Source organism: Macaca thibetana, chromosome 1, assembly GCF_024542745.1.
Source record: "Macaca thibetana thibetana isolate TM-01 chromosome 1, ASM2454274v1, whole genome shotgun sequence".
Classification (NCBI taxonomy): domain Eukaryota; kingdom Metazoa; phylum Chordata; class Mammalia; order Primates; family Cercopithecidae; genus Macaca; species Macaca thibetana.
In genome coordinates this window covers 131,834,646-131,859,857 of record NC_065578.1, presented here as the reverse complement: position 1 = coordinate 131,859,857, position 25,212 = coordinate 131,834,646, and the positions used below count along the sequence as shown (strand labels likewise).

Below are 25,212 nucleotides of genomic sequence, written 5' to 3'. Positions count from 1 at the left end.
AACAAAATCTGAAACTGTAATCTAAAAGAAAATTCCTTTCAAATTTAACTATGCATTTCCTATTTCTTTAGCCTAGTTTTTCTCTAACACTTACGTGCTAGGTCACTAGGAAATCTTTTTCAAACTTATCCCAGGTGTCTTTTCTTCCATTTTTTTCATCCCTATTTAGTCGTGTATATATGTGTGTGTGTGTACATGTATATATATTTATATTTAATAATATATATTTATTATATATAATATATATTTATATTTAATGTATACATTTATATTTATATTATATATTTATAGACTCACTGCCATGCATGAAATTGTTTTCTTATTGTGTTTTTCTATCTATATCTATAGGTGAACAGTCATCCCCAATAACTTGGCATCTGTCCACGAACAGAATCCTTATTATCTTCTTAGAGGATTCACCTGCTGAAAGCATTGGGCACTGATGTCTTCTGACTGATTGACCTAAGTCTCTATTTTCGATCCATTTATTTATCCAATGAAGAGAGAGAACCACACAGTGGTAAGGGAGTTTGTTTTCCAGGGTTTCTCCCGCTTTCATGAACACAAGCTCACCCTCTTTGTGGTATTTCTTACCTTGTATCTGTTAACCCTGGCTGGCAATGCCATAATTGTGACAATTATCAGCATTGATCGTCACCTTCACACCCCCATGTACTTCTTTCTTAGTGTGCTTTCCACTTCAGAGACTGTCTACACGTTAGTCATTGTACCATGGATGCTCTCCAGTCTCTTAAGTCGAAGCAAACCTATCTCTTTGGCTGGCTGTGCCACCCAGATGTTTTTTTTTATTACCTTGGCCATCAACAACTGCTTTCTGCTCACAGCCATGGGATATGATCGCTATGTGGCCATCTGTAACCCTTTGAGGTACAAGATCATCATGAACAAGAAAATGTGTGCCCAGCAGGTATGTGGGGCCTGCAGCGTTGGGCTGCTCATGGCCATAGTTCAGATTTCATCTGTGTTCAGGCTGCCTTTTTGTGATAAAGAGGTGGCCCATTATTTCTGTGATATGCGCCCAGTTATGAAACTTTCCTGTGTTGATACCACTGTACATGACCTAATTAATTTTGTTGTTAGTTCCCTGGTTATTGTGGTGCCCCTGGGTTTGGTCTTCATCTCCTACATCCTCATCATCTCTACCATCCTCAAGGTCACCTCTCCTGAGGGCCGGAAAAAGGCTTTGCAACTTGTGCCTCCCACCTCACTGTGGTCATCATCCACTATGGCTGTGCCTCCATTGCCTACCTCAAGCCCAAGTCAGAGAACACCAGGGATCAGGACCAGCTAATTTCCGTGACATACACCGTCTTTAATCCACTACTTAATCCTGTTGTGTACACTTTGAGGAACAAGGAGGTCAAGAATGCCCTTCACCGTGCTATTGGCAAAAAACCTTTTGCCTAGAATCCTTGTCAGTTTGACATATAGTCAATCATAGCCTGGGTATTTTTGTAAGCTCATGAAAATTGAATCCTATTATTCATCCTCTAGCCAAAGAGAGTTGTGAAATTTGGTGGTAATGCGGCATTAAGAAACCAAGAGTCCCCATGATTTGACTTTGTTTTCACCATCATTCTCCTATACCTTCTACTAACTGCACAGGTTACCACCAGGGGAGTGGTCAGTTGCTGCTCACAGGTGCAAAGCTGTAGGGAATTGCAAGCAAGGAGTAGCTGATTGCTATCAGTTTGTTGAAAGCAGAAAAGAGGGTGGTTGCATAACACCTATTTGAAGTACTAGGTTGACAGGTCAACCTAAATGTCATGTAGATATTGAGCTCTAAAACTTTAAAGAGGACATAGTTGGTGCACAGGATGTGTTCAAAACACGGTCGAAACCACTTTCCCACTTATCATCACTTTCTACTTTGAGCATTGACAACAGTAGCAGATCTTGACATTCCAGAAAAAATATTATAGGCTTTAAATATTCTCATCTGCCTTGGAGACCCATGAAATTGTTTTCCAATTTTGTTGAGGTTCACATTAGAATTACTTCGTCGGTGAGCCTCTGTTACTAGTAAGCAACATGGTCACATCCAGCCTCTGAATTTTGCTGCGCTTATATATGCTTTCTGTGGGAGTAACACATGCTATACTGAATTCACAAGTATAGGGATATCTGATATCTGAGGATTTTTTTGTAATTGAGTTTATTTTTATCACCTTCCAGCTAACTCTTGCTGACTTAGATCTGGAAATTAGCCCATGATTTTCATTCTTCTCTGTATAGAACATAATCTGATCCACGCCTTGCCTTTACCCTTTTCATTTCTACATGGAAGTCCATGCCTTGCCTTTACCCTTTTCATGGAAATCCATGCTACAAGGCAATATATGCCTTGCCTTTACCCTTGTCATTTCTACATGGATGAACTTATTTTCTGTGTATAGTTAGGTACCTAGTTTAAACTCTAAGTTTAAATACAGTTCTAAACAAGAGTCTGGGAGTTTATTGCCTTCTAAAGGAAAAAGTTATTTTGATCTGTGAAAAGGATTAAGATTTTAGAATTATTTGGCCTGGAGAAAAAAAAAAAGACAGAACTTGCCATATGCCTTCTGGTCCATAAAGGGCCGATGAAAAAAGAATCAAACTGTATCTGTCACCTACCAAAACTGTCCAAGTGTCCCCATTGAAAATGCATTGAAAGTGCCTGTAAAACAAAGGACCTGGGAATCCCTAAGGGTGGAAGGCCCAAGAAGGGAAACCTTCATGTTTATGAAACATTGCCTGAAACAGTAAAAGATTTGCTCCTTCAGAGCACTACCTGCAGGAGAGCAAGCCGAGTGGGTATAATGAGAAACCTCCAGGGCAGCTTATCTTTGCCTTTATCTAGGTGTTTTCCGGGGACACCTCTGAGTCCTTTCTGCAGTGAGTACCAAGGAAATACCCTCACAACCCTGCTCCTGTGAAAACCCCTTTTGAGACTCCCTCTTTGGGGTTCCTGCTCACTACATTATCCCACTTCTGAAAGCCTCTCCCCGTAGTAACATCAGTTTTATAGATTGCTGAATGTGAGTGCACAGAACCCCATAGGACCTCCCACAGTGGTACAGGGCTCTGTAAGATTGGTGCCCAGTACTGAAAGTAGTGTGTTCCCCTGAGTTCCTGTAGTTTGGCACTGCAGAAAATTATGGTGCAATTCACCCAAAATAATTTTTGCGACAATAAATAATGTATATTGAAATCCTACTTATCCCTTGTCTTTTTAAAGTATAATTTACACTATCGTAACAGAGCCAGAAACAGAAAACAAAATCAATGCATTTAATTTCGAAGAGTATGTGATTATCATAAAACACAAATCATGACCAAAGAGAATGAGACTTAAGCCTACACCTTGGGCTTAGTTACCACATATCCATTATCATCATGAGTCAGGGTGTGTGGATTAAGGAGTCTGCCACTGTAACAGGAGTCACACATCTCCTTTAGAGGGAGCACATGATCCCACAAAAACACATCCCATATCTGCCCAACAAAGGATTGATTTTCATCAAAATGTCCCCCAAAGGAATCCTGCTCTCGTCCCAGGATTATCTTAGCCTCTGCCCTCACAGAGAACCCCTTCCATACACTCTTCCTTCCCACCAGCTTCCCATTTACCCAGAGCAATTCCAGAGGCAAACTCCCAGCTCACACTAACATGGGTTGGAGCACAAGGAGATCGAGGGCAGGGAGTGGGAGCGTTGAAAGTGACCACGGCATTTCCAATGTACAGCAGATACATTCCCGTTTTGTTGACAAGGAGAAGCAGCTCATTGTCCCGGGACCGAGTGCCGTAGAAGAGGCTGGACGGGCAGGTGAAGTCTGTGAAGGTTTTCAGGCACAGCGTGAAGTTCTGCAGGGCCTTCTTCACCTTGCGGACAGGGACACATAGACTGTAACTGATTCTTGAGGGAAAATAAATGCCTTCCCTCACATGTCTGTGGGGGAAAAGATAATGTAAAAAAATTTAGTGAACTCGGATTTGCTGTCACTGTGGACCTTAGGCTGGCTCCTAACAGAGTGGTTAGCATGCTAGAGTTTGCAAAGTGCCTGTAAATGCATTATGCCAATATTTTGTGTAAGCAAAATACCAGTGTTAAAAAGTCGTATTTTGGTCCACTTGTCCTCTTAGAAGGATAAGTTAAAGATGTTCTGTATCAACTCCCAGTTCCATCTTACTTGAAGATTTGATCAGGATAAAATAGCAAACACCAGTCACAGAAAACGAAACATACCTAACTCATTGAGTGTCATGGGTAGTATTCCATTCTCCCACCACTGATCAGATTCTGAGATTCTCCCATGGCACAGCTGTGCCTGAAGTTAGACAGACTTTTAATGGCTCATCTTGATCCCTGGCTTGGCAATGATGAACCAACACTTGTGGTCAGTGCAAAGTCTGAGGAATAGAATAGTGTGCAAACCACATGGCCCAGACCATGATAGTATCCTTGCCTTCTTCTCCATTCCATGTGCTCGAGTATGCCAATTCAGGCAGTACCGGTTTTCCACTGTTTGTTTACCTGCCCCCACAACACTAGGATCATAGAATTACTTCTCATTTACTTATTTCCTCTTAAGATCCATAAGAGAAGAGAAAGGTTTAATCATTGTAAAATCAACTATTTTTTTCTTGCTTAGGAAAGCAAATTTAACAAACACTATGGTCTAGAAAATAAATTAGAGAAAAATGACTAACTGAATTAAGGGAGACAAAACCTAGAAGCACTATGCAGTCTTGAATTGAGTTAGTTTTGCTTCATTGCAGGAAATGGAAAAACAGCATGAATTTCTATTTCCTTAGAGACAGGCCTTTTTTAGAATGCTCACCCTGGATGAAAAATAGTTAACAGAGCACTTAAGGAGAGGAAGCTAGGAAGAGATGACACACTTTAATAAAGAGAGAGAGAGAAAGAGAGGGAGAACTTTAGTCAGTACAACAGGAACTAGGAGGATGGAAAGGTAAACCATGCATTTGTACCCTGTGATCTAATTATCTACCTGCTTGTGATTTGTAAGCTTGTCAGTATACAAACCTGGAGCAAAATAGCATGCTTAGCCAGAAAGTGAGATTTTGAAAAACTCATTACTGATAGTAATGCTATAAAGAAATGGTGTCTCAAACTTGAGAAGATGAAGTTGTCCTTAGTGGCAGTAATAAAAAGGAAAAAAAAATGGTACTGAAACGTTAAGGCTTTTTATGGCTAATAAAAAATAATGTTATAACATGTACACATCACAAAGTACATATTGCCTTTAATTGATCTCACCCAATCTTCATGAGAACTCTTTGCTAAATGGATGTTGTTTTCATTCCCACTGTGTGGATGGAGACACTGAGGATCAAAGTTCAGCAATTTCACAAAGATTATTCAATTCAGTTTGGTAGAAACTGGTTCTCTGATTTAAACTCCAACCTACTTTTTAGATTTCATATTTTCTCTCATGTTATCCAGACGAAGCACTTGAGAAAGATCAGAAACATATTGCCCCACCCGCTGTAACAAATTCTCTTTTCCAGCCAATACCGCATATCTCTTATTTCCTCAGTTGAGAGGTAATAACATTTCCATACAAGCAAAGCCAGTTCTCCTTTCTCCAGCCCTAAGAGTTCCTTATGTGAGGCATATCCTTATTTATCAGCATCTGTGGTGGTTCTAAAAATACGTCAAAAAATAGTTTTCTTCCCCTTGGGTGTGGTCTGACTCAATTCTTTTTTTTTTTTTTTTTTTTTTAATTTTACTTTAAGTTCTGGAATACATGTGCAGAACATGCAGGTTTGTTACACAGGTATACATGTGCCATGGTACTTTGCTGCACCTATCAACCCGTCATCTAGGTTTTAAGCCCTCCATGCATTAGATATTTGTCCTAATGCTCTCCATCCCCTTGCATCCCACCCCCCAACAGGCCCTTTTGTGTGATGTTCCCCTCTCTGTGTCCATGTTTTCTCATTGTCCAACTCCCACTTATGAGTGAGAATATGCAGTGTTTGGCCTTCTGTTCCTGTGGTAGTTTGCTGAGAATGGTGGTTTCCAGCTTCATCCACGTCCCTACAAAGGACATGAACTCATTCTTTTTATCGCTGCATAGTAGTCCATGGTGTATATGTGCCACATTTTCTTTACCCAGGCTATCATTGATGGATATTTGGGTTGGTTCCAAGTCTTTGCTATTGTGAACAGTGGCACAATAAACATACGTGTGCATGTGTCTTTATAGTAGAATGATTTATAATCCTTTGGGTATATACCCAGTAATGGGATTGCTGGGTCAAATGGTATTTCTGGTTCACCACACTGTCTTCCACAATGGTTGAGCTAATTTACACTCCCACCAACAGTGTAAAAAGCTTTCCTATTTGTCCACAGCCTCACCAGCATCTTTTGTTTCCTGACTTTTTAATAATTGCCATTCTAACTGGCATGAGATGGTATCTCATTGTGGTTTTGATTTGCATTTCTCTGACGACCAGTGGCAATGAGCTTTTTTTCATATGTTTGTTGGCCACATTAATGCCTTCTTTTGAGAAGTGTCTGTTCATATCCTTTACCCACTTTTTGATGGGGTTGTTGGATTTTTTCTTGTAAATTTGTTTAAGTTCTTTGTAGATTCTGGATATTAGACCTTTGTCAAATGCAAAAAATTTCCTCCCTTCTGTAGGTTGTCTCTTCACTCTGATGACAGTTCCTTTTGCTGTGCAGAAGCTCTTTAGGTTGATTAGGTACCACTTGTCAATTCTGGCTTTTGTTGCAATTGTTTTTGGTGTTTTAGCCATGAAGTCTTTGCCCCGCCTATGTCCTGAATGGTATTGCCTAGGTTTTCTTCTAGGATTTTTATGGTTTTGGGTTTTACATTTAAGTCTTTAATCCATCTTGAGTTAATTTTTGTATAAGGTGAAAGGAAGGGGTCCATTTTCAATTTTCTGCATATGGCTAGCCAATTTTCCCAGCACCATTTATTAAATTTGGAATCCCTTCCTTATTGTTTGTTGTTTTTTTTTTCAGGTTTGCTGAAGATCAGATGGTTGTAAATGTGTGGTGTTATTTCTGAGGTCTCTGTTCAGTTCCATTTGTCCATGTGTCTGTTTTGGTACCAGTACTATGCTGTTTAGGTTACTGTAGCCTTGTAGTACAGTTTGGAGACAGGTAGCGTGATGCCTCCACCTTCGTTCTTTTTGCTTAGGATTGTCTTGGCTATACGGGCTCTTTTTTGGTTACATATGAAATTTGTAGTAGTTTTTTCTAATTCTGTGAAGAAAGTTCACTGGTAGATTGATGGGAATAGCATGTAATATATAAATTACTTTGGGCAGTATGGCCATTTTCATGATATTGATTCTATCCATGAGCAAGGAATGCTTTTCCATTTGTTAGTGTCCTCTCTTATTTCTTTTAGCAGTGGTTTGTAGTTCTCCTTGAGGAGGTCCTTCGTGTCCCTTGTAAGTTGTATTCCTAGGTATTTTATTCTCTTTGTCGCAATTGTGAATGGGAGCTTACTCATGATTTGGCTCTCTGCTTGTCTGTTGTTGGTGTACAGGAATGCTTGTGATTTTTTGCACATTGATTTTGTATCTTGAGACTTTGCTGAAGTTGCTTATCAGCTTATGGAGTTTTTGGACTGAGACAATGGGGTTTTCTAAATATACAATCATGTCATCTGCAAACACAGCCAATTTGACTTTCTGTCTTCCTATTTGAATATGCTTTATTTCTTTCTCTTGCCTGATTGCCCTGGCCAGAATTTCCAATATTATGTTCAATAGGAGTGGTGAGAGAGGGCATCCTTGTTGTATGACAATTTTCAAAGGGAAAATTGCTTTTGCCCATTCAATACGATATTGGCTATGGGTTTATCATAAGTAGCTCTTATTATTTTAAGATATGCTCCATCTATACCTAGTTTGTTGAGAGTTTTTAGCATTAAGGGACGTTGAATTTTATTGAAGGCCTTTTCTGCATCTATTGAGATATTCATGTGGTTTTTGTCATTGGTTCTATTTACGTGATGGACTACATTTATTGATATTCATATGTTGAACCAGCTTTGCATCCCAGGGATGAAGCCAACTTGTTCATGGTGGATAAACTGTTTGATGTGCTGTTAGATTTGGTTTACCAGTATTTTATTGAGGATTTTCACATCAATGCTCATCTAGGATATTGGCCTGAAATTTCCTGGTTTTGTTGTTGTTGTTGTTGTTGTTGTTGTTGTCGTCGTGTCTCTGCCAGGTTTTGGTATCAGGATGACGCTGGCCTCATAAAATGAGTTAGGGAAGAGTCCTTCTTTTTCTGTGGTTTGGAATAGTTTCAGAAGAAATAGTACCAGCTCCTATTTGTACCTTCGGTAGGATTTGGCTGTGAATCCATCTGGCCCTGGGCTTTTTCTGGTTGGTAGACTATTAATTACTGCCTCAATTTCAGAACTTGTTATTGGTCTATTCAGGGATAAGAATTCTTCCTGGTTTAGTCTTGGGAAGGTGTATGTGTCCAGAAATTTATGCATTTCTTCTATGTTTTCTAGTTTATTTGCTTAGAGGTGTTTATAGTATTCTCTGATGGCATTTTGTATTTCTGTGGAATCAGTGGTGATAGCCCCTTTATCATTTTTTATTTTGTCTATTTGGTTCTCCTCTCTTTTCTTCTTTTTTAGTCTAACTAGCATTCTATTTTTTCATTTTTTCAAAGAACCAGCTACTGGATTCATTGATTTTTTTGAAGGGCTTTTCATGTCCCTATCTCCTTCACTTCTACTCTGATCTTAGTTATTTCTTGTCTTATGCTAGCTTTTGAATTTGTTATCTCTTGCTTCTCTATTTTTTTTCATTGTGACATTAGGGTGTCGATTTTAGATCTTTCCAGCTTTCTGTTGTGGGCATTTAGTGCTATAAATTTCCCAGTGCTTTAGCTGTGTCCCAGAGATTCTAATACATTGTCTCTTTGTCCTCATTGATTTCAAAGAACTTCTTTAGTTGTGCCTTAACTTTGTTATGTACCCAGTAGTCATTCAGGAGCAGGTAGTTCATTTTCCATGTAGTTGCACCCTTGTGGGAGTGTTTCTTAATTCTGAATTCTAATTTGATCTCACTGTGGTCTGAGGGACTGTCTGTTATGATTTCAGTTCTCTTGCACTTGCTGAGGCATGTTAATTTGCTGAATATCTGTGTTAATTTTCTGTCTCATTGATCTAATATTGACAGTGGGGTGTTAAAGTCTCCCATTATTATTGTGTGAACATCTAAATCTTTTTGTAGGTCTCTAAGAACTTGCTTTATGAATCTGGGTGCTCCTGTATTGAGTGCATATATATTTAGGATAGTTAGCTCTTCTTTTTGCATTGATCCCTTTACCATTACTTAATGCCCCTCTTTGTCTCTTTTGATCTTTGTTGGTTTAAAGTCTGTTTTATCAGAAACTAGCATTGCAACCTCTGCTTTTTTTTTTCTTTCCATTTGCTTGGTAAATATTCCTCCATCCCTTTATTTTGAGCCTATGTGTGTCTTTGCACATGAGATCAGTCTCCCAACCAATGGGTCTTGACTTTTTATCCAGTTTGCCAGTCTGTGTCTTTTAGTTGGGGTATTTAGACCATTTACATTTAAGGTTAATATTGTTATGTGTGGATCTGATCCTGTCATCATCATGCTAGCTGGTTATTTTGAACATTAGTTCAAATTGGCTTCAAACCTAATTACTTCACAGTGTCATTGGTCTTTATATTTTGGTGTTTTTGCAGTGGCTGGTACAGTTTTTCCTTTCCATATTTAGTGCTTCCTTCAGGAGCTCTTGTAATGCAGGCCTGGTGGTGACAAAATCCCTCAACATTTGCTTGTCTAGAAAGGATTTTACTTCTCCTTCACTTATGAAGCTTTTGCTGGATATAAAATTCTGGATTGAAAATTCTTTTCTTTAAGAATGTTGAATATTGGTCCCCACTCTCTTCTGGCTTGTAGGGTTTCTGTAGATAGATCTGCTGTCAGTCTGATGGGCTTCCCTTTATAGGTAACCTTACCTTTCTCTCTGGCTGCCCTTAACATTTTTTCCTTTGTTTCAACCTTGGAGAATCTGACAATTATGTGTATTGGGGTTGCAATTATTGAGGAGTATCTTGGTAGTGTTCTCTGTATTTCCTGAATTTGAATGTTGGCCCATCTTGCTTGATTGGGGAAGTTCTCCTGGATAATATCCTGAAGTATGTTTTCTAACTTGGTTCCATTCTCCCCGTCACTTTCAGGTACACCAATCAATTATAGGCTGGGTCTTTTTACATAGTTCTGTATTTCTTGGAGGCTTTGTCCATTCATTTTCATTCTTTTTTTTCTCTAATATTGGCTTCAAACCTTATTTCAGTAAGTTGATCTTCAATCTCTGATATCCTTTCTTCTACTTGACCAGTTCAGCTTTTGATACTTGTGTATGCTTTGCAAAGATCCCATGCTGTGTTTTTCAGCTCCATCAGGTCATTTATTTTCCTCTTTAAATTGGTTATTCTAGTTAACAATTCTGGCAATATTTTATCAAGGTTCTTGGCTTTCTTGCATTGGGTTAGAACATGCTCCTTTAGCTCAGAGGAGTTTGTTATTATCCACCTTCCAAAGCCTACTTCTGTCAATTCATCAGTCTCATTCTCTATCCAGTTTTGTGCCCTTCCTGGAGAGGATTTGTGATCATTTGGAGGAGTAGAGGAACTCTGGTTTTTGGAATTTTCAGTGTCTTTGCATTGGTTTTTCCTCATCTTCATGGATTTGTCTACCTTTCATCTTTGAAGATGATGACTTTTGGATGGGATTTTTATGTGTGGGTCCTTTATGTTGATGTTGATGCTGTTGCTTTGTTTGTTAGTTTTTCTTCTAACCATCAGACCCCTCTTCTGTAGGTCTGTCTACTGCGGTTTGCTGGAGGTCCACTCCAGACCCTGTTTGCCTGTGTATCACCAGTAGAGGCTGCAGAACAGCAAAGATTGCTGCTTGCTCCTTCCTCTGAAAGCTTCATCCCAGAGGGGCACTGACCTGATGCTGGGCTGACTCACTTCTGATGAATAGAATACCGCAGGAGTGAAGTATGTGATTTCTAAGATTATATTATGAAAAGACTGAGGCTTCTGTGCTGGGCACTTTCTCTCCCCATGTCAAATCACTCACCATTGCAGAAGCCAGCTGCCATGTTGCAAGCTGCTCTATGGAAAGACCCATGTGGCCAGGAACTAAGGGAGACTTATGGCCAATAGTAAGCAATAAAATTAGGCCTTCGATCCAATATCCTGTAAAGAGCTGGATCCTGACAGCAACCACGCAAGTGAGCTTGGAAGCAGATTCTTCTCCAGTCTAGCATTCAGATTAGACTACAACTATAGTTTATTGACTTTAACTTCATGAAAGATCTTCACTCAGAATCATTAGCCCTGCTGCTCTATATTTCTTGACCCACAGAAAACCTGAGTTAATAAATATTTGTTGTTTCAAGCTGTTAAATTTTGTGGCAGATTGTTTTGGAACAATAGGTTACTTATATGCCACCCTTCATTCATAACTTTCTGAAACTGTAGCAGCAGCAGCAACAAAACCAACAATAGGTCTTATACTCTAGTTCTTTTGGGACATGGAGGAAACTTCCCAATTAGCTCATTAGCTCAGTTCTTACCTCATCATCACACCTCTCGAGAGAGTGGTAAGGAGAAGGATACTCAGGAGATGTCTCTCCATCACAATCTCCGTGGGTTTCCAGGAGTACTGAGGGGGATACCAGCAGTTATCACAGTGAAGCAACACTCACTGTTTGGCTTCTTATATTGTGTTCTCACAGGCAAGGCCTTTGTTCTAGCAACAAAAGACAAAGCTATAGATGGTAAATATTAACTGAACCAGGATATGGTTAAACAACTAATTTGTTTACTTTTTGATCTACTGTTTTCATTATTGAATCTTTCCTTTCTCTTTTAATTGTTCTGTTTCCTACTGCACATCCCTTCCCCTTCAAAGAAAGGCCCTATGTTCTCCTGAAGGACATTTTATTACCGTATGTGCTTAAGGAAATTATGGCAGTCTATGTTAGGACTATAAGATAAGCATACTTGTGGACCGGCTGGAGGAATCAATTTCCAACACGTGTTTAGGGGCTTGGGTATCATCAGTAGACTAAGGACAATTAACTGATTTAGATGGTTGTGGAGTTCAACATAGTTGTGAGATGGAGACATCTTGGCTCGTGACAGAATGGAGATCTAGCTCTTGAGCTCTTGATGATGTAGTTGCCCAGTTCTCAATACAGGAGTTCCTGGTTGTTGGGAGTTAACGTGGTGCTCTTCACCTAGAATTGGGCCATAAGCTAGGAAATCAGGGACTCAAATAAGGTGTCTGTGAAGTTTGGGGATAAAAATATATGCATTAAAATGAAGACTGAAATTTAGCTACTTTGTATTATCCCAGAAATGTACAAAAATTTCTTTGAGGATTTTGATTTTTGCTTCTGGCATTTAGAGCCTACAAAATTTTGTTTGATAATATTCATGCTTAGTTTTCAAGTGCTTAATTTACAAGGTTTTAGTTAAGTGTTAACATCTTGATGTACTATAAAATATTTTTTAGATTAAGATATTTTTGACAATCAATATGGAAAAATTTTAGAAATAGAATACATACATAAACTTAAAATAAGATTGAATATTTATAGATACAGACATATGTACTAAAATATAAACATGCAAAGGAATAATCTATATACACTCAATATAGTAGTTACCTCCGAGGAAGGAGGAAGTAAGGAAGGGGAAAGGATGGAGGTGAATTTCTGACTATATCTATAAAAATAACTACTTATAAAAAAAGAGGTAAGAAACAATTATGACAATTATGTCATGGTGAATACATAGTATCTAATATATAGTTTTATAAGTTTTCTCTACTTTTTGAAAATTCAAAATTTTTATAATTGTTATTTTTAATTTTAATTTTAATCATCACATGGATTTCCTAAGTGATAATTTTTATGCTCCTCATTAACTTTTTTCTTTAAAACATAATTTTTTTGGCCCATGACACAGCCCTCAGGAGGTCCTGAGAACATGTGCCCCCTTCATTAATTTATATTTCAACATGAATATTCTTTATGATCTATAGCCTTAACCAATGACCTATTATGGACATATATGAAACAAATGTATGAATAAGCATAAAAACCACGTAAAGTGGTATAACAGTCAAAACCACCTTGCTGTGGCTAACTCTCCAAGTGGCTTAGTCATGAGCTGGCACTTCTGATCTCCACTAACAGACTTGCTCAACTAATATGCACTTGGATGTCTTTAGCAGGTTCCATATTAAAGGAACAAGGTCAAGAAACGGAGGCCCTTATCTGTCTCTTCCATTTTGAAGCCCACAGTGACCTTACGTAGGGAATTATGTCAGTTTTCTGAGAAGATAGTAGTCCTTCATATTCACTTTTTCCCAAGATCTGGAAACACAGATAGTAAGTATTAGAGAGGCTGTACCCTCATGAAGACATAGAGCCTGTTTCCTTGTCTAACATGTTAGGCTTTCTCGGAGGAAAACAGGAAATGAGAAGTTACAGGAAGTGGTGCAGTCACAACACCTGAAACAAGTGCTCAAGGAAGAAAAAGCATTTCTATTCATTTATATTTAAACTTGAATCCTATTTGCTGGTACAAAGACTTTGTCCTTCAAAGACGAGTGTAAGAATCCAGGTGGTAGGTGTCTCTCCTTTGGTAGGACGTTTGCAGCCCCCAAGAGTCCTCCCAGCTCTCCATGTTTACTTGGGAAGAATGGTACAGTCAAGTAGTTGCTGAGTTCAGTTAGGTGGAAGCCCCCAACTTAGAAAAACAGTGGCAGAAGTAGACTAAAGGGTTCTTTATGGGAAGAGAGAGTTAGGATGGGAAGAGTGAGGGGTGGTAGAAAATGGGAGAAATGATTTTTCAAAAACCAGAAATTCCTAGGGCCAGAGAAAGGAGAGATGGTTTCCCTGCACAAAGGGAACACCATCACCCCGACTTCATGAGAATGAGAAAAGGTCCAAGGCCTATTTGCCAGAAGGAGAGAGAATGCTGCAGAAGTAAGAGCCTTGGCTAGGCACTTTCTAACTGTGTGAACTTCAGGAAGTTGTATACTTCCAGGAGCCTCAGTTTCTTCATTTGTAAAATGGGAATTTTTTTTAAAAAAAAGAAAGCTACCTCATGAAGTTTTATAAATGTTGAATGAGATTAATTATGATATTAGATATTTAAAATGTTATAAAATATTTGTAGTTTTAAAAGCTTTAATATTTCTATACTATCTACTCAGAAATGAGCTACTCTTTTCCCACATGGTATGTTTCCCAAAACAGCTACCATTTCTGGCTTTCCTTCAAAAGGGAACTCTGACCAGTGCACAAACTCTTCTAGGGAAACAATTAGTAACATAAAAAATAATCAAAATGTTCTGAAAATACCACTCATGATGATCTGCTTTTGGGAGATAAGGAAAGAAGAGCTGATTTCATCTTTATGTGGAAAATATTCATCAGAATCTTGTTATAAATGGTCTTAGGAAAACTGGATCTCCATATGCAGAAGAATGAAACTGGGTCCTTATCTTATGTCATATACAAAAATCAACTCACAATGGACTAAAGTGATGATGAGTATTTTTTCATGTGTCTGTTGGCTGTATGAATGTCTTCTTTTGAGAAATGTCTGTTCATACCCTTTGACCACTTTTTGCTGGGGTTGTTTGTTTTTTTCTTGTAAATTTGTTGGACTTCTTTGTAGGTTCTGGATATTAGCCCTTTGTCAGATGAGCAGATTGCAAAAGTTTTCTCCCATTCTGTAGGTTGCCTGTTCACTCTGGTGGTAGTTTCTTTTGCTGTGCAGAAGCGCTTTAGTTTAATTAGATCCCATTTGTCAATTTTGGCTTTTGTTGTCATTGCTTTTGGTGTTTTAGACATGAAGTCCTTGCCCATGCCTATGTCCTAAATGGTATTACCTAGGTTTTCTTCTAGGGTTTTTATGGTTTTAGGTCTAACGTTTAAGTCTCTAATCCATCTTGAATTAATTTTTGTATAAGGAGTAAGGAAACGATCCACTTTCAGCTTTCTACATACGGCTAGCCAGTTCTCCCAGCACCATTTATTAAATAGAGAATCCTTTCCCCATTTCTTGTTTTTGTCAAATTTGTCAAAGATCAGATGGCTGTAGATGTGTGGTATTATTTCTGAGGACTCTGTTCTGTTCCATTGGTCTATATGTCTGTTTTGGTACCAGTACCATGCTGTTTTGGTTACTGTAGCCTTGTAGTATAGTTTGAAGTCAGGTAGCGTGACGTCTCCAGCTTTGTTCTTTTGGCTTAGGATTGTCTTGGCAATGTGGGCTGTTTTTTGGTTCCATATGACCTTTAAAACAGGTTTTTCCAATTCTGTGAAGAAAGTCATTGGTAGCTTGATGGGGATGACATTGAATCTATAAATTACCTTGGGCAGTATGGCAATTTTCACAGTATTGAATCTTCCTATCTGTGAGCATGGTATGTTCTTCCATTTGTTTGTGTCCTCTTCGATTTCACTGAACAGTGGTTTGTAGTTCTCCTTGAAGAGGGCCTTTACATCCCTTGTGAGTTGGATTCCTAGGTATTTTATTCTCTTTGAAACTATTGTGAATGTGAGTTCATTCATGATTTGGCTCTCTGTTTGTCTGTTACTGGTGTATAAGAATGCTTGTGATTTTTGCACATTGATTTTGTATCCTGAGACTTTGCTGAAGTTGCTTATCAGCTTAAGGAGATTTTGGGCTGAGATGATGGGGTTTTCTAAATATACAATCATTTCATCTGCAAACAGGGACAATTTGACTTCTTCTTTTCCTAACCGAATACCCTTTATTTCTTTCTCTTCCTTGATTGCCCTAGCCAGAACTTCCAACACTATGTTGAATAGGAGTGGTGAGAGAAGGCATCCTGTCTTGTGCCAGTTTTCAAAGGGAATGCTTCCAGTTTTTTGCCCATTCAGTATGATATTGACTGTGTGTTTGTCATAAATAGCTCTTATTATTTTGAGATATGTTCCATCAATACCGAATTTATTAGGAGTTTTTAGCAAGAAGGGTTGTTGAATTTTGTCAAAGGCCTTTTCTGCATCTATTGAGATAATCATGTGGTTTTTGTCTTTGGTTCTGTTTATATGCTGTTTTATGTTTATTGATTTGCATATGTTGGACCAGCCTTGCATCCCAGGGATGAAGCCCACTTGATCATGGTGGATAAGCTTTTTGATGTGCTGCTGGATTCGGTTTGCCAGTATTTTATTGAGGATTTTTGCATCGATGTTCATCAGGGATATTGGTCTAAAATTCTCTTTTTTTGTTGTATCTCTTCCAGGCTTTGGTATCACACCAGTTAGAATGGCAATCATTAAAGAATCAGGAGACAACAGCTGCTGGAGAGGATGTGGAGAAACAGGAACACTTTTACACTGTTGGTGGGACTGTAAACTAGTTCAACCATTGTGGAAAACAGTGTGGCGATTCCTCAGGGATCTAGAACTAGAAATACCATTTGACCTAGCCATCCTATTACTGAAGATATACCCAAAGGATTGTAAGTCATGCTGCTGTAAAGACACATGCACATGTATGTTTATTGCATCACTGTTCACAATAGCAAAGACTTGGAATCAACCCAAATGTCCATCAGTGACAGACTGGATTAAGAAAATGTAGCACATATACACCATGGAATACTATGCAACCATAAAAAAGGATGATCTTGTGTCCTTTGTAGGGACATGGACGCAGCTGGAAACCATCATTCTCAACAAACTAACGCAAGAACAGAAAATCAAATACCGCAGTTCTCACTCATAGGTGGGAATTGAACAATGAGATCACTTGGACACAGGAAGGGTAACATCACACACCGGGTCCTATTGTGGGGAGGGGGTAGAGGGGAGGGATAGCATCAGGAGATATACCTAATGTAAATGACGAGTTAATGGGTGCAGCACACCAACATGGCACATGTATACATATGTAATAAAACTGCATGTTGTATACATATACCCTAGAACTTAAAGCATAATAAAAAAAAGAAAATGCTAATAAATGATTTTCAGAAAAAAAAGTGGACTAAATTCGTAAATGTAAGACCTGACACCATAAAATTCCTCGAAGAAAACACAGGGTGAAAGCTCCTTGATATTGACTTTGGCAATGATATTTTTGAATATCACACTAAAAGCACAGGCAACAAAAGCAGAAATAAACAGGTGGGACTACTGCAAACCAAAACAACTTCTGCACAGCAAAGGAAACATTCAAAAAAATCAAAAGGCAGCCTAGGAATTGGGAGAAAATATTTGTGAACCATATATCTGATAAGGGCTAATATTCAAAACATATAAGGAACTCACACTACTCACTAGCCAAAAATAATAATAATAATCAAATTTTAAAATGGGCAGAGAACCTGAATAGATATTTCTCCAAAGAAGACATAAAAATGGCCTGCAAGTATGTGAAGAGGTGCTTGATATTATTAATCATTGAGGAAATGGGAATAAAAACCACAATGAGATGTCACTTCACATCTGTTATGATGACTACTACCAAAAAATGAAAGATATGGAGGTGAGGATTTGGAGAAAGGGAGACCCTTGTACACTATTTGTGGAACTATAATTTGGACATACATTATGCAAAAAAGTATGGCAGTTCCTCAAAAAATAAAAATTGAACTACCATACAATTCAGCAGTTCCTTTCTGGGTATTAGGAGAAATGAAATCAGTACCTCAAGGAGATATCTGCACTTCCATGTTTATTACAACATAATTCACAATAACCAAGATAGGAAAATAGTCTAGGTATCTGTTGATGGATGAATAAAGATATTGTAATATACACACACACATGCACACACAAAATAGAATATTACTCAGCCTTAAAAAAAGATACTGCCATTTGTGACAACATGAATCAAGCTAGAGGACATTATGCTAAGTGAAATTAGCCAGATGCAGAAAGAAAAATACTGTGCAATCTCATTTACATATGGAATATTTTTAAGTCAAATACAAAGAAACAGAGTAAAGCAGTGGTTAGTTACTAGGGAAAGGGAGAGGGAGAAAATGAGGAGATGTAAGTCAAAGAGTACAAACGTGCCATTATGTAAGATAAATAAGTATAGAGATTTAATGTACAGCAGGAGGACTATAGTTAATAATATTAAATTTTATATTGAAAATTTGCTAAGAGAGTACATTTTAGGTGCTGTTACCACACACACACACATACACACGTGCACGCGCACGTGGAAAAGAGGTAACTATGGGAGGTGATGGTAAGTTTAGTTGTGTACATGTAGTAATCATTTCACCATGTATATGTATATCAAAATATCCTTTTGTATACCCTAAATCTGTACAATAAAAAATGAGGGGGGTGAGGGGAGGAACAACTTTTCAAAGCAGAGAGGATAATAGCATGCCCATTCTATATTACTTGCATTTTATTTCCAGCCCTGCCACTGACTCACTATGTGACCTTGAGTCAGTCATTTCATCTCCATGTGTTAATTTTCTCCTTTGTAAAGTGGGATAATGAATATAACTTTCTGTTCTCTCTAAAACAACTCTTGCTATGATTATCTCGTTTTAGAGAAAGAAGAAAAAAAATCTCACTAAATATGCTTCATTTGAAAGGGAACACATTGGTTTAGCAAATCATAGATGAATGTGTACTTCCAGTCACAACTGGCTGGAAGAAAGTTGTATTCCTTCCATTCCTACTAAACAAAATTAAGTGGATGAGCGCAAAATGATTACACACCCACCTCTGCCTTAAAAGGGGGTAAGTCCATGAGATTGAGCCTCAGCGTCTGAGATGACAGCTTCAAGTACATTGAATAACAGGGATTTGACCCCTTTCTTATGAACAGATAACCAGGGATTGGGGAGGATATGACACAAAAAGTAATATTTACACCTATTAATTCAAGTTTTCTATTTCTTACCCGAAGAGGAATGATAGAGGCTCAGGAAAACCAAATCATAGACCAACAGAAATAATCAATACATTTATCATTAGCCACATCCAACTCCACAGGAAGAATGTTTTGAGTATAAGGGTGAAATGCCCAGGGATTAGGTATGAAAGGGAAAAAAGAACAGATAGGGCTTCACAACCTTTGCTCATTACACTCAATAAACTAACCTTTTTTATGTCCCTGGAATTGAGTTGACAGAACCAAAAAAATAAGTTAGGAAAAAGAATTTACCATGTAAGATCTTTCATTGCAATATCATATGTAAATAACACATATTTTCAAGCCCTATATGTAATAAGCCCGATGTGGAGATATTCAGATATTAATATATGATCAATATGAATTTTACAGTATTTCTCCTGAATCTAGAGAAAACTTACGTATCAACCTCACCTATGGTTAAAGCCCCTTGTTCTACAGCACTTGGATCAAGACAATAAGGTCTTTCTATATCCATGTAAAACTGAAGCCTACAGTCTGTCTATTGGCTATGGAGAGCCATCCAATGACTCTCTTGTTTCAATCCATGTGCACCAGCTGGAGGCACTGTAGAACTCCTAGGTAGAAGAGAAGCCCCAGGAGAGAAACGGATACTCAACTGAACAGAAAATAAAGATCACCCTGAGGCAGAAGCAGCATTCATCTGGGGGCAAGTTTGGTAGAGATAGTCCTTTAATGGAGAGATTTGGGATTAGTCACGTAGAATTATGTGCTCTTGTCAAAGGAGGTATGCACCACCTATTGTGATGACATCTTCCTAAATTAGTAAGCTTTCTTTTATTCTTATAACCTTTTCTTTTGACATAATATTGGATTTACAGGAAAGTGGCAGGAATAATACAAAAAAACTTTCCAGATACTTAATTTTTATTGTGATAAAATATACATAATATAAAATGTATCATTTTAACAATTTCTAAGTATACATTGGTGATGTTAAGTACTTTCATAGTGTTGTGTAACCATCACTATTTCCATAACATTTTCATAATCTCAAACAGAAAGTGTGTACCTACTAAACAGTAACTCTCCATTTCTTCTTGGCTGCCAATCCTTGGCAAACACTAACCTACTTTCTGTCTCTATGGATTTGCCTACTCTGAACATTTCGTTTAAATGAATCATAAAATATTTATCTTTTTGTGACTGGTTTACTTCACATAGCATAATGTTTTTAGAGTTCATCCATGATGCAGCATGTACCAGAATTTCATTTCTTTTTAAGGTAGAATAATATTCCATTGTGTGTATGTAGCACATTTTATTTATTTGTTCATCTCTTGATGGACATTTGGGTTGTTTCTACCTTTTGGCTTCTGTGAATATGCTATGAACATTGGTGTACAAGTGTCTGTTTGACTCTCTGTTCTCAATTCTTTTGAGTATATACCCAGGAGTAGCATTGATGAATTATATGATAATTCTATGTTTAACTGTTTGAAGAACCACCAGACTGTTTTTCACAGTTGCTGTATCATTTTACATTCCCATCAGTTACACACAAGGGTTCTCATTTCTCCACTTCCTCCCCAACACTTACTATTTTCTATTGTTTCTGTTGCTATTAATATAATAATGATCCGAATGCCAAAGAAGTGGTATCTCATTGTGGTTTTGATTTGTATTTTGCTGATGGCTGGCGACGCTGCACATCATGTCATGTGCTTGTATTGGCTATTTGTATATTTTCATTGGAGAAATACATATTTGAGTTATTTGCTCACATTTTAACTGTTGGAAATTTTTTGCTTTTTGAAAAATTTAGTTGTAGGAGTTCTTCACATATTCTGGATATTAATCTCTTATCAGATATTGAGAGGTATGATATGCAAATATTTCCCCCCATTCTGAAGGTTGTCTTTTCACTCTCTTGTTAGTGTCCTTTGATGCACAAAAGTATTTAATCCTGATGAATTCCAATTTATCTGTTTTCTTTTCTGTTACCTGTACTTTTGGTGCACATCTATGAAATCATTGCCTAATCCAATGTTATAAAGATTTACTTCATATTTTTCCAAGAATTATATAGTTTTAGCTCCTACACTTGGGTCTTCCATCTATTCTAATTTTGTATATGATGTCGAACTTCATTATTTTTCATGTATCTCTGGTATCTCCAGTACAATTTATTGAAAGCACTGTCTTTTCTCCATTGTTTTGGGACCTTTGTTGAAAATCAATTAATTAAGAAGATTGTTTACTAAACAAGGCCTTTAAAAGCAAGGCCAGCATGGGGAGGGAGTTTGTACTAATGTTAAGTTCTATTCCAACTGAGCCAATTTTTAAATTTACTTTTTAAAAATTAATCAGTGTCAAAGTTGTATACAGAATAGCTTTCTGTAAGTACAACGGGGCGTCTGGGTGCCCTGGGTTAGACCAGTTAAGATGATGACTTATTTCTATTGTAGTTAAATGTATGCATCTGGCTGAGCCTTAGATGAACTTATAGACTTAAGGTTCTGGTTAGGCTCAGAGGTGGATGTAATGAGAAGCTAATAAAACTCTCTCATTGGCACAGACTGCTTATACAAAATCGTCTTTTCTCATTCTAACTAAATATTCATGTATTCAACATCTGAATCCAACCTTTGTAGGTACCTGCACAGAGAACTGAAGTCAAATTCTGGTCTGCCTATTTTTCTTGATGAGAAAAAAATCCCGATTTTAAGATTTTATTTTAGGCTCTTGTCTCAGAATTTTATGATGTGATATATATAAAAAAAAAAAACACCATAATATCACAAAAACAATGCCATTTAAAGAAATTTCTTTCTTCAATCACTTGTCTCTCCTCTTTGGAGCAAATTATCTTTTCCATAACAAAATGCTTATTTAGGCCACTGTGTTATAATGTTGAGCTCCCCCTTCCTCTCCCTCCTGCACACCCCAGGTCCTTGTTTATAGAGTGATAAATATGCAAAGAGATGTTAAGCTTCTCTGCATAAAAATTAACCTGGATTTTGGTGGTCCTCTGAAAGTAGAGACAATAAGAGAGGAAGAGGTGCAGGAAGAGGTTGAGTAACATGACACAGATGACAACCTATGGAGAAACGTGATACAATGAGAGATTGTGATGAGTGGTGATGGTTAAAGAATTTTAAGAATTATCAGATATTAATATAGAAACAGTTTGCAGTGTGGTGCTGTAATGTAACCTTCCTTTATCTTGTCCTCCTACAAATTCTGCTGTTAAAAACAAGTATCTGGCTGGGCACGGTGGCTCATGCCTGTAATCCCAGGACTTTGGGAGGCCGAGGCTCGTGGATCACGAGGTCAGGAGATCGAGACCATCCTGGCTAACATGGTGAAACCCCTGTCTCTACTAAAAATACAAAAAATTAGCTGGGCATGGTGGCAGGCGCCTGTAGTCCCAGCTACTTAGGAGGCTGAGGCAGGAGCATGGCGTGAGCTAAGCAGGAGCATGGCGTGAGCTAAGCTAAGAGAGCTCTACTGCACTCCGGCCTGGGCGACAGAGCAAGAGACTGCATCTAAAAAAAAAAAAAAGAAAAAAAAAAGGAAGTCTCTGCTGGACTGTTGCTTTGTGGCAAATGAGGAAAATAGGCTGAGTTCCTCTTCTGTGTTGCAGTAGGATTACAAAAACACAATAGCCACAGGAAGTAAGGTGAAGGGAGGTGAAGTGAAATCAAGAAATCAGAACTAGAAGCAAGCACACAAATAAAACTTCTAGTGAATTTTTGAAAATTATAAGAGGATTTTTTACATCTCATCAGACATAGATTAGTAGATCTGAACCAATTTTAAGGAATTATATGTGTATGTCAAAGGACAGGTTGATTTCAACTGACATCTGTGATGACTATGCATGTGAAAGAATAAGCATACATTTAACAACCAGCATATAGTTTAGTAAATGTTAAGGTTACCTTCCCTGGGGTACTGGAGGGGATATCAATGAGCACTGGGGAGAGGAAATGGACTTCCTCTTTGGAAAGACATAAAGTATCTACAGCATGGAAAAACAGAATGAGCAGTAGAAGGAGTATCATGGTAAAAGCTGGGAGACTTTGGTTCAAGTGGCAACTCTTCCATCAATACAAATGACTCTGAGAAGCTTATGTTTTACATTCTTTACACGCAAAATGTTCAAACCACTATCTCTCAAATGTTGGCCAGCCTTTTAGAACTGAGCCCTTCCATTTATCTTTCTTACAGTACATCCATTTTTGTTTTATTTTGCTTTCAGTAGGTGGTCCATTATTTCTGTCATCAGTAAGTGCTTTTGATCATAGCCATGGCTTACTGACTATATATAATACACTCTTTTTTTGGCATTCACAAAGTATTGACTTTTTTCTTCCCCCAAAAAATTCTCTTTGATTACCCTGAATATGATTTTTCCCCTGTCCAGACAGAATGCTAATTCTTCAGGGTCTTCCTGATTCTTCATCTCAATTAACTCCTAAGCAGAGAAACCTGTTGCCACTAACTTCCATTGACAGAGAAGCATACCAGACTTTGAAGATAACTATGTCTCTCAAATATCCAAAACTCCTACTAAAATTTTTTGTTTCAAATGAGTTTATTAACTTCAGGGGTGGGAGGAGAAAGTATTTAGTAAGGATCAGAGTTTATCCAAAATGAGGTTGGTATAGACTAGCAACCAAGTCATGAAAGGCTTCTTAGCAGTATGACCAAAATTCATAGAAATTGCTGATTAAACACACATTTTCTCATTCAGCTTTGCAGTTAAGATGAATTGGCTTCCATTGTATCAGGTAACTGTTTTATTTTACTGGGCGTTCCCTTTCATTTTTTATATTGACAAGAATTAGTTGTTAAGTGCTAGTATAAAATACAGATAGTATGCTTATCAGATTCCTATCGGGTTTATTACCTTTAGAAAAGGGTTCTGTTTATTACAGGCATACCTTATTTTATTGTGATTCACTTCGCAGATATTGTGCTTTTTACAAATTGAAGGTTTGTGGCAATTCATAAAACAAGTTTTTGGTACCATTTTCCCAACAGTGTGTGCTCACTTCATGTCTCTGTTTCATGTTTTGGTAATTCTCATAGTATTTCAGATGTTTCCATTATTATTATATTTTTTATGGTGGTCTGTGATCAATGATCTTTGGTGCTACTATTATAATTGTTTCCGGGCACCATCAACTGTATTCAGGTAAGACAGAAAACTTAATCAATGAATGCTGTGTGTATTTCCCCCATCTTTCTCCTTCTCCCCCAGCCTACTTATTCCCTGAGACACAACAATATTGAAATTAGCCAATTAACCCCACAATGGCCTCTAAGAGTTCAAGTTAAAACAAGAATAGCACTTCTTTAACTTTAACTTAAAAGCTGGAAATAATTAAGCTTAGTGAGGAAAGCATGTCAACAGCTGAGACAGGTCAAAAGCTAGGTCTCCTGTGCCAAACAATTAGCAATGTTGTGAATGCAAAGAAAAAGTTCTTGAAGGAAATTAAAAGTGCTACTCCAGTGCACACAAAAATGAAAATAAAGCAAAGCAGCCTTATTGCTGATATGAAGAAACTTTTAGTAGTCAACATAGGACATCAAACCACCTGTAGCATTCCCTGAAGCCAAAACCTAATCCAGGACAAGACCCTAACTTTAATTCTGTGAAGTCCAAGAGAGGTGCGAAAGCTACACTAGAAAATCTGAAGTCAGCGGAGGTTGGTTCATGAGATTTTTGGTTTTATTTTTGTTTGTTTTTCAATCTGTGTCTATAACACAAAAGTGCAAGATGGAGCAGCAAGTACTGATATAGAAGCTGCAGCAAGAGATCCAGAAAATCTAGCTAATTGAATAATTGAAGGTGGCTACACTAACCAACAGATGTCCAATGTAGACAAACAACCTTACGTGGGAAGAAAATTTGATACAGGACTTTCATAGCTAGAGATGAGATGTTAATGCCCGACTTCAAGGCTTTCAAGAACAGGCAGGCTCTCTTGTTAGAAGCTAATGCAACTGGTGATTTTAAGTTGAAGCCAATGCTCATTTTCCATTCTGAAAATTCTAGAGCCTTTAGGAATTATGCTAAATCTACTCTGCCAGTGCTCTATAAATGGAACAAAGCCTGACCAATAGTGCATCTGTTTACACAATGGTTCACTAAATATTTTAAGCTCACTGTTGAGACCTACTGCTCAGGAAAAAAAATAAGATGTCTATCAAATTATTCCTGCTCCT

At 37.8% G+C, this 25,212-nt stretch overlaps 2 protein-coding genes across 2 annotated transcripts in view; one reads left to right on the top strand and one right to left on the bottom strand.

Moving 5' to 3' along the window:
• The window catches only part of LOC126935658 (sodium/potassium-transporting ATPase subunit alpha-2), a 907,274-nt gene extending 882,980 nt beyond the window's left edge, over nt 1-24,294 (bottom strand). Inside the window, exon 1 of the mRNA XM_050757440.1 lies at nt 24,291-24,294. The gene's annotated coding sequence lies outside the window, so the exon portion shown is untranslated. The remainder of the gene's footprint in view (nt 1-24,290) is intronic.
• Nucleotides 359-1,428, top strand: LOC126936373 (olfactory receptor 10J1-like). Its single transcript, XM_050759134.1, is given in 2 exon segments — nt 359-1,199; nt 1,202-1,428. Coding segments are annotated over 2 exon segments (930 nt in total). The 5' UTR covers nt 359-496.
• Nucleotides 24,295-25,212: the final 918 nt, after the last annotated feature.